The 12,532-nt window shown below is 44.6% G+C and overlaps 1 protein-coding gene across 7 annotated transcripts in view; it reads right to left on the reverse strand.

Annotated features, from left to right (window-relative positions):
* Positions 1–12,532, reverse strand: part of Kcnma1 (potassium calcium-activated channel subfamily M alpha 1) — a 756,236-nt gene that overhangs the window by 134,361 nt on the left and 609,343 nt on the right. For all 7 annotated transcript variants that reach the window (XM_004624076.2, XM_004624075.2, XM_004624064.2 and 4 more), the window contains exons 17-18: positions 9,809–9,895; positions 3,008–3,084 (exon numbers count right to left, since the gene is read on the reverse strand). In XM_004624076.2, coding sequence (XP_004624133.1) covers positions 3,008–3,084; positions 9,809–9,895 — 164 coding nt within the window. The remainder of the gene's footprint in view (positions 1–3,007; positions 3,085–9,808; positions 9,896–12,532) is intronic.

A 12,532-nucleotide genomic window follows, 5' to 3' on the forward strand; every position in this document is an offset into this window, starting at 1 on the left:
GAATTTCCAGAAGCAAAATGTTCACACTCCACATGTCTCCGGAGAACACGACACTGGACATTCAAAGTTGTTGAATGGCATGGAGTGGGGAGGATGGGGGAGGGTTGAAAGGGGAAGAGCTAGGTTGGGAGATAAGGGTTAGGAATCTGTGGATTAAAGCCCAATGGTCATCATGAGTTCTGCCCTCTTGGAGATACACCATTCTAGGGTGAATTATCAATACTTGGACTAACAGATTTAGACAGAAGGCTAAGAGGCTCCACTGCCTTTTGTAGCTTGAACAAGGGAATCATGGGAACAATCCTAGCCCTGTCTAAGGAAAGCTTTGCAACCAACACGTATCTTCTCCAATTTCCTCTTTCACAATGCCTACATGGGGAAGTTTATAGTCAATACTTCATTTTATTCTAACTACCCCTCCTCCTGTATACCTGCATTCTACCCTCTGGGATATGACTTTTTAATTAGGAGGCATAACATCTGGGCAATTCTGATTGTTACTGGACATTAACCTCATAGCTGAGGGCTTTGTCACACTGGTGTGGTCTGGTAAAAGCCGTCCTTTTGCAGCAGCTGTGCTGGGAAATCAGACACCTCACTGGCTCAACCAACTTTAAGGACAATGAAAAGGATAAAATTATTTGAAAGAATGATGTGCCTCTTCTACTGGGCTTATCTGTTTGTCTGGAACCAAGATGGGAAATATCTTGCTTGTAAGGGCTTTAAAAATGGTCTAGTGGGATCACTATGGTGTCTCACAGAGGATACTCAAGTTTAAACTGAGAGTTAAAGTTGGCTTTCTTCATCCTTCCATTCCTGCTCTTCCTTCTTGAGTCTGTTCTCTATGCAGATATCAAGGACAATGGATAATGTCATTTCCTTATTTGAAATTATCTATTGGCTTCCTATGCAGCACCACACCATGGCTTCTTACCACCACCCTCATCTCATGTCATTCTTTGATGTCATCAACCCCTCTAACCCTTCCTTCAAACACTGCACTAATTCCTGTTTTTTGGTCCTTTCTTTGCTCTTCTCCCTACCTAGCCTGAGTAGCAGCTTCAACATCACTGGCCAAGGGAACCCTTTCTGACCTTCTGAGCCTGGCTCTTTCTCTGAATGTATTCCATTGTTTACATAATAAAGGTTTGCCTTCATTCACTAGAATGAAGATCTCAGGAGTACCATGACTTATCTCATTCACCCCTCCATCCCTGGCACTATGAATAGCACCTTGCAAAGAAAGGGCATTCAAGAACTGCATGAATGGCTGCTCAATTAGTAAACTGTGTTTGCATAAGTTTATTGATGTCCCAGTGGGAAGAGGTGCTCTGGCCTCAACACTATCATTCTCAACTTTCTCACTATAAAAGCTTCCATTTAACAACCTTCACCCTCTTGTATTTGTTACTCGCTTGCTTACCTTTACCATCAGGATGTCCTGTTGCTTCTAACAGAAATGATCTGGGACATGCATGGTCCATAGCCCACTGAGCAAAGATGGGTTGAGGGTGCTGTGAGTCGAGGGGGTTGTGGAGATGAGATGGGGGGTGTCTGCTCTCAGATGCCCTTCCTAGCAGGTTGTCAGACTTGAGGAACTATTAAGGTCTCAGGAAGCCAGGCTCATGTTCTGAGACAATGACTACTCATCTTGGAAAGGTGACAGAGCTGGGGAAGGGACCAGGGGTTTGTGGGAGCCAGCCTGAGAGATTTCTACAGAAACTAATCTAGGCCAAGAGTCACACATGGATACTTGCCCAAGAAACTGAGTGACCTCTTTGGGCTCTGGCAGTGCTATCTTTATAGCTTACTGGTTTTGCATATACCCCCTTAGCATGCAGGGACACAGGTCCTTGCTTTAGGTGGCATAAGCCAGGAGTGGTGTTCTGTCTGGTTTCTCCTTGAGAAAAGTATTTTATGGGCAATTTTTCATAACTGTGCTCCTACTCATCAGAGTTAAACTTATCCACTTTTCCCTTCCCTTCTGCAAAAAAAGGTAAGGGCATTCAGAGCACCCAGAGAGGCCTTTGGGGACCTTAACCCCTCCCTATATGTGGGCTGTGGGACTCTTGGGCATCTCAGCCACTCACTGACTTGGAAACTTCATTGCCTCTTTTTGGAAAATAGGATTAGTAATACCCCCCTGCCTATTACCAGGGTTATGATGAAGGTCAAATCCACCAACACAAGGAACTTTTAAAGCACCAAGTCAGCACAAGAAGGAGGGTGTTGCCATTTTTGTTCTATCTAGGGGTTGGGAACAATCACTATCAGGCATAATCACTTCAAAAGGCACGGTTTCCCACAGCAAAGATCACGTGAAGTCCTGGCATCTGTGACTCACCAGCCCATGCTCCTGACGCTCCACTAAGGCCCATGGGCATGGTGGTTTAGAAGAGGCTTGGGCATGAACCCAATTCAATCCACCCCAGAGAAACACGCTTGAGGTTGGTCTTTGGGACAATCATGACTGAAGCCCTTGGCAAGGGACACAGTCTTTTTTTGGAGTGGTCTCAGCAGGTCACAATGAACTCTGACCTTTGGCACTAAAGTTTACAGGAATCCCAAGTGGAAAGAGGGTCAATTCCATTTTGGAGACTCGGTCCCCAGACTCAGTTTCCCTCTCAGGCTTAGCACAACCATCGTTATGCTTGGTGACCTCCCGTCCACTGAACATCACTATATACAACCACTTCCTCCTCTAGGGCACTAGCTGTCTTCTTTTTTTGAACATCCTGCCTGGTAATACCAGCCAGCACACATGAGGAAGGAGGACAGGTCCCAGGTCTCCTTCTAGGAGCTGAGGGTGATGACCTTTCATCGTCTGTTCTAACAAAGCCAGCGTGGTATTTATTTCATGCCTCTTTACACTGCTGGATGAAACATAAACATATTCAAGAAAAACTCTTGTTGTTTAATGTTTCTCTCATAGGAAGAGGGGAAAGAAAAGGAATTTGGGGACTAGGAAGGAGAGTGGAAAAGGAGCGGGGAGAGACACACTACTTACGCCGTTTGCAGCCGCATTTTTTAATTCTTTTGGGATCTGTGATGTCATCATGACAGGCCTTGCAGTAAAAAAATGCCCTGGAGAAAGAGAATGGAAAAACTGACACGTTTCATAATCCACCCAAGTGAAATGAGTACCACATTTCCTCCGCTATGGTGCCAAATTAATGAAACATGCCAGCACTAATTTCCTTTCATCTTTTGAAAAGTTTAGACGTTTGCAGACGGAAATGTTTGTTGCAAGACCATTTATTTCAAACACAAGATTCTGTGATTTGAATTAGTGCTTCTCTTCATAAACTCCCATTTGCAGGGAAAAAAAAAAAAAGTGGGAGGAGGTTTCTGATGAGACACTCTTGAGTCCGCTGGCTCATCGTTCATTGCTGAGAACAGTGTTGGATGCTGGCAGCCGGGGCCATGGAGAGTCAGCCCTGAGCCTTTGGGGACAGAGGGGGACTTAAACAGAATTCTAAAAGCCCTACAATCTAATAAGATAAATATTTTTAGAATGTGATATTGCTCAGTCAAGTGCAAATATTAACCTTGTGCCCCGAAAGCACCTCTCCTTGTTAGCCTAAGTGAGAGGCATTTGAGGAGGAGCATGGTGAGGGATCGGGAGGAGCAGTCAGCGAGCCCATCGGCCCTCTGTCGGCCTGCTCCGGGGCTGGCAAGCCCCAGTGCTGTAGGCTCCAGCCCTGAGAACATATGGCGGCGAAGGCTTGCTTCTCATGGCAGAACGAAGCTCAGCGGACCACTGGGATGGGATGAGCAGAGGGATGGGGTGGGTAGAGGCCCCCCAGAGAGCAATCAACAAGAAAGTGCCCCCTACTTTAACCCAAGTGTCAGTATGGGGTTACAGAATGCACTGGCTGTGCCAAGTGAACTTTGGATGAGAAGGAATTAGAGCACCGAAGCAGTGCTGAGAATCTCAGCGGTAGAAGCCAGTGTCGATGGTAGCTCAATCAGGACGGTGCAACAGCAGGCCCAAAGGGTTGTGCTCTTGTTTACTTCAAGTACAGCTGTCATAAAATATTTGAGATATTCAACTTAAAAAAAAAAAAAGGAATGGGATTTGTGTGAAATGATCTTGCAGAGATGTAACTTAACGTAGGTGTTCTAGGTAAGGTAATCTAGGCTGGTCAATGAAGTTTAGTAGGTCAGGGCTCTCCAGGCAATGCTGAGTTACAATATTTCCAACTTGTATGGGCTTCTTTGGATGTGGCCCCATCGTAATTAAAGGTGCATCTGTACTGGTAGGTGATAAAATTCCCTGGAACAACCTTACAACCTTTTACATCCAAAAATGAACAAAACCTCTGGCTTAGCAGATCCACCATTGCCAACAGAAAAGTAAGTGCTAGAGGTAAAGAAACACAATCCCCCCCCCAACCAATGTATTTAGTTCAGGGTCTCCATGGTCTACAGGGTCTCACTACACAGATCGGACTCATAGAGATCCTCCTGTTTTCAGCCTCCCAAGCACTGGGATTATAGTTGTGCACCACCATGCCCAGTCTCCATCGCTGTTTCAGTGTGCCCGGGGGGCGGGCCAGCACATCATGTCTGGGATCAAACCCTGGTCCCTGCGCCTGCCTTAGCAGGTACTTTAGTCTGCTGGGCTGTCTGGCCGGCCCAAGAAACACAGTGCATGATCAATTGATTCCTACATCTCTTTCTATGCTTTTCACAAGCTTTGCATTTATGAACGACATAGGTTGGAAGCTACATTTTTATTAATATTTATCAAAATAAATTAATGTTTATTAAAATATTAATGTCGTTAATATTTTTAGATCTGGAAGTGACTGTAGAGATCTTGCAGGCAACTCTCTGGGACTCAAAGTCCCCGTTTACAAATCGAGGAGGCTGTCACGTCCTGTCTAAAATCACCCCTTGGTGCAGTTCTGCTGGGCCTGGGCCTTCTTCATCTAAGTCTAATGTTCTTAATACCTGAAAAACTCTTTTGTAATTTCTTTAAACACCAGCTGTCATCTACATTGCAAGGAAAGTAAAGTGCGTGACGACTGGCCTTGTGTGGCACTGTGGTTAGGAGCCCAAAGGATGGATGGTGATCAGCCTCAAAACACACCAGGCAGGGCAAGAGAAAGGAAGCAGAGTACCAGAGAAAGCATCCCAGCTGGGATGAGTAACTTTGCGCCACTTCCTTTACCCATTTCTCAATGTGCCTAATGCTCCTACAGAAAGTAATAACATGGTAGCAATAGTAGTAGCTAGAACTTAGAGGGCATAGACTGAAAGCCAGGAGAAATCCTAAGCATTTTATAAGCATTAGCATAACTGATCCTCAAATAACCCTTTGAAGGATAAGTGATTCCTGCTTCTGCTTTACAGATAAGGAAACTAAGACCCAGAGAGATTAGGTGACCTGCCCTTGGCCTCCCAGAGGAGTGGCAGAGCCAGGATCCCAATCCACAGAGCCTGGCGCAAGAGGCCCACATCTTAAATACACCCATGCTAAAAGAGGTGACGGATGATGTTGAGGCTGAATAGACTGTTGCAGAAATGAAGTGTGACTACTTCATGAATTAAGGCTGGATCCTCTTTTAAAATGTAACTGTTACATCGAATTGACAAAAATTTCACTTGTGATGTTCGACATGATATTTTGAAATATGTACACACCGTGGGGTGGCCAAATCAAGCTCATTAATGTACGTATTGTGTCACCTAGCTTCCATTTTTTGTGGTGAAAACACTTAAAATTTACTGTTTTGGAGGTGTTCAAATATATAATAATAATAATATTGTTACTCACTGTAATCTCCAGGATGGGCAGTGGATCTCCTAAATTATTCCCCCTGGCTAACTGGAATTTCATGTTCTTTGACCAAAATCTCTCCTGTCCCCCGCTCCTAAGCCAGATCTTGGTACACACCACTCTCCTTTCTCCTTCTACAGGCTTAGTTTTCTAGATTCCACGTATACATGGTATTATGTAGGGTCTGTCTTTCTGTGCTTGTCTTCTTTTATTTAACATCAGATTTTCCAGGGTCAGATTGCCAGGGCTATCTGTGGTGACCTCAAGACACATCTCCCAACTAGAGGAGCGGGATGCCTTCAGAGTATCCTTGGGGCTTCTTTAGCGTCCGGCCAAAGGCAGAAGGCAGCAGGAGACAGGCAGATGGGAAGAGGTGAGCACCCTCCCTGCTGGGTCATGGAATAGTAATGGCAATATTTCTCTACTGAAGAATAGACCCCTCCCTCCAGCTGCAGGCAGCCCTCCTTCTCCTGGTCCTCAGTTCTAGGACTGAAACTCCCCTCTCTGCGGCTGCTTCTGTGGTGTTTTGCCACCCTTTGTTGGTTCCCCTTAACTCACTAACCCACAGCTTTACAGAACTGTCCCTCTTGATCCTCTATGTGTCGTCTGTTTCTTGCCAGGACCTCCACTGATAAAGCAGCACCTGCAGCACTCACATTTGCATCTCCAGCCCTCACCTTGCCCCAGAACGCCATATGTTTAGGTCCACCCACCTCTACTATAACTCCATGAATATGTTCCATGCTTATCTCCTGCTTACCACAACTCCAGGAGAAGTCCTTATTTCCTACCACCACATATGGAGCTTTCCCATCTCAGCGAGACAGAGTGTCATCTACCCACTTGATTAAAAGAATCTTTCATCCCTCTTGTCTTCCCTCCTTGCTTCTATCCCATTCTTCAGTGAATCCTGATGATCTTCCAAGTGTATTCTGGATGGGACCCACATCCCACCATCTCCATCCTCTCCGGCCTACACCACATCACAGCCTATGAGTCTCTCTCCTGATCCATTACCTTCTGTTCTCTACAATGCAGGCAAGATCACCTTATTATAATATAAACCAGATCCCATCACCACAGCTCAAAGAGCTGGATTTCACAACCAGTCCAGCCTCTTCCTAACAGTGTTCGCAGAATCAGCCTCAGCTCTTTGATCTCTGATCTCATCTCACATGGCCTCTCTCCCTCACCCACACTCAGGGCCCCTCATTCCCTTTTGGAGTCCTAAACACAATGGCCTTCTTCACATTATTTCTCTTCTTCCTGCCTGATCATTTTGTGATGACTCCTTTCTCCATTTGAGGCCACCCCCTCAGCGCAGGATTCTCTGAGCCCAAGTCAGTGCTTCAGTTGCCTTCTTTCTCCCACTATACATTTCAAAAATTTGTAATTCTCCTTTCCCTGGAAGCTGAGCCTCAGGAGAACATGCCTTTCTCTCTATTGTTTTTTTGACACCTACTATAGAGCCTGCTAAACATTAACTGATTTTTGATGAATGGATGAAATGAGTGTGAGAACGTTTCCCAGGATTGCGCCTGCCAATTTTTCAGGAGAAACCAGTAATAAGGATTTTTGTATAAAAGCAGATGACTCATTGCAACTTGACAACTAATTTATTTTTTTAAACTGTGATTCCAGAAGAGAATCCTATCTGCAAATCAGAGAGAGCCAATGAACCCATTAGACTACGTTCCAAGGTTACTTGAAAAGGAAAATATTTAGCGACAAAAGTAAAGGGTAAGTGCCCAAAGGTCCCTCCCAACGTGACCTTCTGAAGACTGAAACTGGATGTTTCGCTCTTCCTTCTCTAAAGGCCTTGCATCTGAAAGTTTTGATGAGCTATAACTCATGAATTTTTGTTGCTTTTCATTTGCATTATAGGGTGAGAACTCAATGCTAGACCATCATTCTCTGCTTTGCCATTTTTACAAAACTTGTTCAGCGTCACTCCAATCTCCTCTGTCCTTCCTGTAGCTTTCTACAGTCTTCATCTATCTGACGTCCCCTAACTGACAGCATTTGCTCTGACACATCACATACCACCGAAAATCACAGGCTGGTGTTGCAGCTGATTGTGTCAGCATGTATTTGTAAAGACCGTAAAGCACTGAAATGAGACAGATTGCGCTCCCTAATATAGGAGGTAATTTGTTTTCTGGACTGACTGGTATTTCTGACATTCATTAGTGAGCAAGGCAGTAGGAAATGGAATTACATAAATGGGAGGCGCACGTGATGGCTCCTATCCGGGAGGCGCAGGTCGCGCCTGGGGCCGCTGAGCTCCCAGCCTCCTGGGCCTGAAGCGAGATGCTGCCTCCTGCTTTTGTGTCCCATGTCTGGACCAGAACACAAGCTTCTTCTCCAGGTCATCTGGAGCATGGATTAGTCCCTCCTGCCTCCCTTTCCTTTCTTACATCAACTTCATTCTTGCAATAGTGCAGAAGAATAGCATGGTTCAATCAGTGGTGTCCCTCCCACAATGGAAGGGTGCCATGTTGTAGAATTAAGTGTAAGTCATCAGAAAGTGGGTTACAGAAATTTTATGTACCTCCATCCTCTATGTTCTTTTTCCTCAACACTTTTGGAACTAGTGTATGGCTTCTTTGCTAGAGCGCACGAGAAGAAACTCATAAGCATACATTGTTAAATATCATTGCTCTCCCTGCAGCATGCCAAGCTCATGCCTTGGCACAGAGATAAGAGTGCACCCTGGGGAGCCTGACCACTTGAATTTACATCCTGGCTTCATTTCTATGGGTGTGACGTTGGGCAAGCAATCTGTGCCTCAGTTTCCTCATATGTGAAGTAGAAAAGCCTACTGCCACCTAGTTCACAGGTTTGGGAGAGTTCATAAATACAGAGAAGCTAGTTAGTACTGGGTGGAGTGCCCACAAAAAGGGAACCCTCCAGAAGTCTACGGTAGTGCTATCACATTTGGTAGGCAGATATGAGGGCTTTAAAAAGGAAAGACAAGTTTCAATCTGGACTCTGCCACTTGTTTCATTCCCCAATGGTCTTGAACAAAGCATTCCTCTCAGTTTTATAGATGACAAAACCAAAACCCTGAGTGTTTTACAAGATTTTTTCCCCCCAAGATTGCTATCTTGAGGAGTAACAATGGAGTATAGCACACCTAACACAAGCCTAGAGTTGAGAAGGAGCCAGTAAATGAAGACGCTAGGCTTCCACAAGTAATTAAAGACCTCTGCAGCTAATACCACAACATAATTGTTGAGACAGGTGACCTCCCTGGCCACTGGCATCATATTTGCTACCGGGAAATTTGGCGGAGTTGCTAGAATAGAATCAAAATTAATGATGTTCCATGTCATTGTATGAACGTCCTGTGATTTGCTGGGCTCCTTAAATGGGTAGAGGGACACTAAGAAGAGTACCATAAGACATGGGGCCTATGAAATCCCGGGCTGTGCCTACAGAGGCCTCATGATGGAAGCTGACAATTTCAGCCATTTACCTAGGTCACAAATCAAACATGGCTCATTGAATGCTCATCTAAAGTTAATCCAAACGGTTTGAAATTTCCTTTGGCAGTTAGAGTGAAAAACAAAAACAAAACAAAACAAAACAACAACAACAAAAAAAAACACAACAACTGATCATTCTCAAGGAAGTCTGTCCAGATAATATTGAGAGCTCTGGACAAGCAGCCAATGGCCCTGTTAACCTGGCCTGGGTCAGGAAGAGTAAGGATGAGTTTAAAAGGTCACTGGACCTCTCCGGCCTCCATTCCTCCTTTGTAGGAGGAAGATATAGGTAAGGAGGCTTGTTCCTTCTAAACTTTTATTATTCTAATTCAAACATTAAAGACCTGCGGGGCCAATGTTCTGCAAAGACATCTAAAAGCAGTCTCTTTTCTTCTAAACCTCTGCACCCTTTGTACCCACAGATAAGTTAAGAAGTTGGAGTTGAGAGCCCTGTACATCTGGAAGATGCCCAGGCAGTAGAGTAATATGTGGATGGCTGGGCCAGAAAAGAAAGCAAATGAAAACAAATTCTTACCTTTTAACTTCTTTGGCATCACTGGCGATGAAAAATCCTAAAGTACCTTCTTGGATCTTAAGATGGTTCCCAGGATTAATTAATATACTGCTCAGTGAACAGAAAACAAACAAAGAAGACACATGGGTGAGGTCATGTTCCGAACCAAAGTTTGAAGGCAACACCATACAGTTGTTTTTATAGGGGCCCCACTACTCTAATGCTTTCCCCAAAGATGTCTCTAAAGCCTGGTAGTCTCTGGCCCACACACTGAGCTCAGTAACACCACCATTAGATGCTACGGTCCACTCTCATGTTGGCACACTTCCAGTCACAGATATCCAAGCAAATCTCAGTTTTAGGGCTGGTTCGCAAAGCAGGGCCACGCAGCTGCCAGCAGGAGCATCTGACTTGGGGCGAACGTACGGCTTTCGAGATTTGAGACACCTAGGCATGGCCAATGTTCGAACGTTATTGGTCTCATGAAGTTCTTGCTGCTCCAGACTAACAGAGCATTAATGGGACCCCTATATGTATATAGAAACAAACATATACACATACCACATATTACTGTGGGGAATGGTACAGGACGCCCAGGTAAGAAGCAAAGTGAACATGTTTGTAACATTGAAAAGAACATGGAAGCAGGTTCCAGGTACAGCCCACATAGGAGGAACTAGATCTTTCCAAACAGTAGAAAACAAAGCAGGTGGGCATGCTTTAGGATTCCAACCTGCCATTTATAAAAATGTATGGAGTGTCTGAGTACTATGCATGTCCTGAAACTAACTGGACCTAGAAAATAAGAATTACCTCCCTAAAAATCCTCCCTGCCGAAAAGGATGAACCTAAATTTATGCCGTCCTATTTAAAAGTAGCATAAATAGATTAGCTGACCAAGTTGTGTTTGGACTCACAGGAAAGATAAATGTATCCTAATTTAATAAATGGGTGAAACAAACTAGTCTAATTTCTGTAGATCAAAAGCAGAATACAGGGATGTCTTATCCAGAGGCTGAGAGGAGGCTTTGGGCTTGATAGGTACTGAATTTAGGCACTCTGTGTAAAGCAACAGACAACAAAAATATTCTTTGATCTGAAAAGCTGGTGATTAAGGTAGTGGATATTTGGAATTAGTCTAAAGGAAGTCCTCAGCTGCCCTAAACAATCAAAGTAGAAACTGGTTAATTAACATGTAATCTTTTTATGTCAGTAAGTCCATTCCAGAGAAGCACTGCGGCCAACAGAGTGAGGGACCTGCAGCCGCGACACAGGAAGGACCCAGCTGAACTTGTGTTCTGTTGGAAAACTCTGCCCAGATCATTACCGTGAAAGTAATTGTGTGTGGTTACGAGAACATCCACCGTTAACTATAACAAGACCTGGCAGAAGAAAAGCACGAATAGTGAGAGTCTATGAGGATTTGATGTTCTGCGTGGAACTACAGGCCACAGTGAGACTCCTTCCCAATCGGAGAGCGGCAGTCCACACTAACAGCACGGCTTGTGCTGGGCACTGGCCCTACCCAGGCTTCTCCTAATTACCCTGTGTCAATGCTCTCTTATCAGTATCGCAAGGCCTCTGATGTGGAGGAAAGGGCTAGAGCTCAGGCAGCTGAAATAGATTTCCTCTGCAAAGTCATTAACTGCAACACTTTAGAAAGGCAAAGTTCTGGATTTTGGACATTTCTGTAACCTCCTCCCTGCAAGGCAGCTCCTACATGCTCTGCCATCAGTCAGAATTGCATCCTAAGTCCAGGACTGCCATCAAGTACCAACTGACTTTACACAAGTTGCTATGCTTCTTTAGAAATCACTCTTCTTCCCTAGAAAAGGAGGTGAAGAATCATAACAATCTTCTATCTGAGAAATGAGATAACACAGAAAGTTCCAATGCATGTTTGTTATTGTTGTTACTTTATTTTATTCTTATAAAAATGGTCAACTCTATTTCATTTTCAACAGAGTTATCAGAGAATTTCTTTAGCTGGCTCCATAAAATGGAGCACAGAGCTCCAGATCAAAATACCCTGCTCCACAATAAGATGAAATTACAGGGCAAAACACTGCAGAATAATTCATCAGGGAATCCATGCAAAATTCCGCATGCTTCCAGGACCTAAGAGGGCTAGATGCTAAAACTGGAAAGCCCACGTCTTGATACATATTCACCTAAAAATGAAAGGACAGCTCCTGAGGGGGGAAAGAAAACCTATCATCATTGGAACATCGGAATTCAAAAGGAGCAGCATCTTGGTGACATCTGCACACAACACGAATGTCACACAGGCTGTCTCCTCTCCCCATCTCGTGTGCCTCATTAATTGTACTCTAGTGGCTGAGCCTACTGTGTCACTAAAATAGAAAGGTTCCCATCCATCAGACATCTCTTTTCATTGTCTCTGTTCTTTCTCTATGGTGAGCAAGAATTAATCCATGGGGAAAATTCGAGATTGGCGTTCTAGAGAGTATTGGTTAAGGTAATTCATTTCTCTTTGAGCTTCTTGTAGTCAAGTTAGTGTCATGGATAGGAAGACTTTGGGTGCTGGGCAGGCCAAATAGCTCAGCGGATTAAAACACCTGCAAGCAGGCTCAGGGGCTGGGGGTTAGACACCCAGGCCTGCCATGCCCGCCCACCCAAGGTGCGCTGAGATGGCAACTGAGACTGGGCATGGTGGTGCGTGCTGTAATCCCAGCTCCTGGGAGGCTATAAACAGGTGGATCATTATGAGTCTGATCTAGTAGT

This window comes from Octodon degus, unplaced genomic scaffold (assembly GCF_000260255.1).
Source record: "Octodon degus isolate 3935 unplaced genomic scaffold, OctDeg1.0 scaffold00005, whole genome shotgun sequence".
In the NCBI taxonomy this organism is placed as follows: Eukaryota; Metazoa; Chordata; class Mammalia; order Rodentia; family Octodontidae; genus Octodon; species Octodon degus.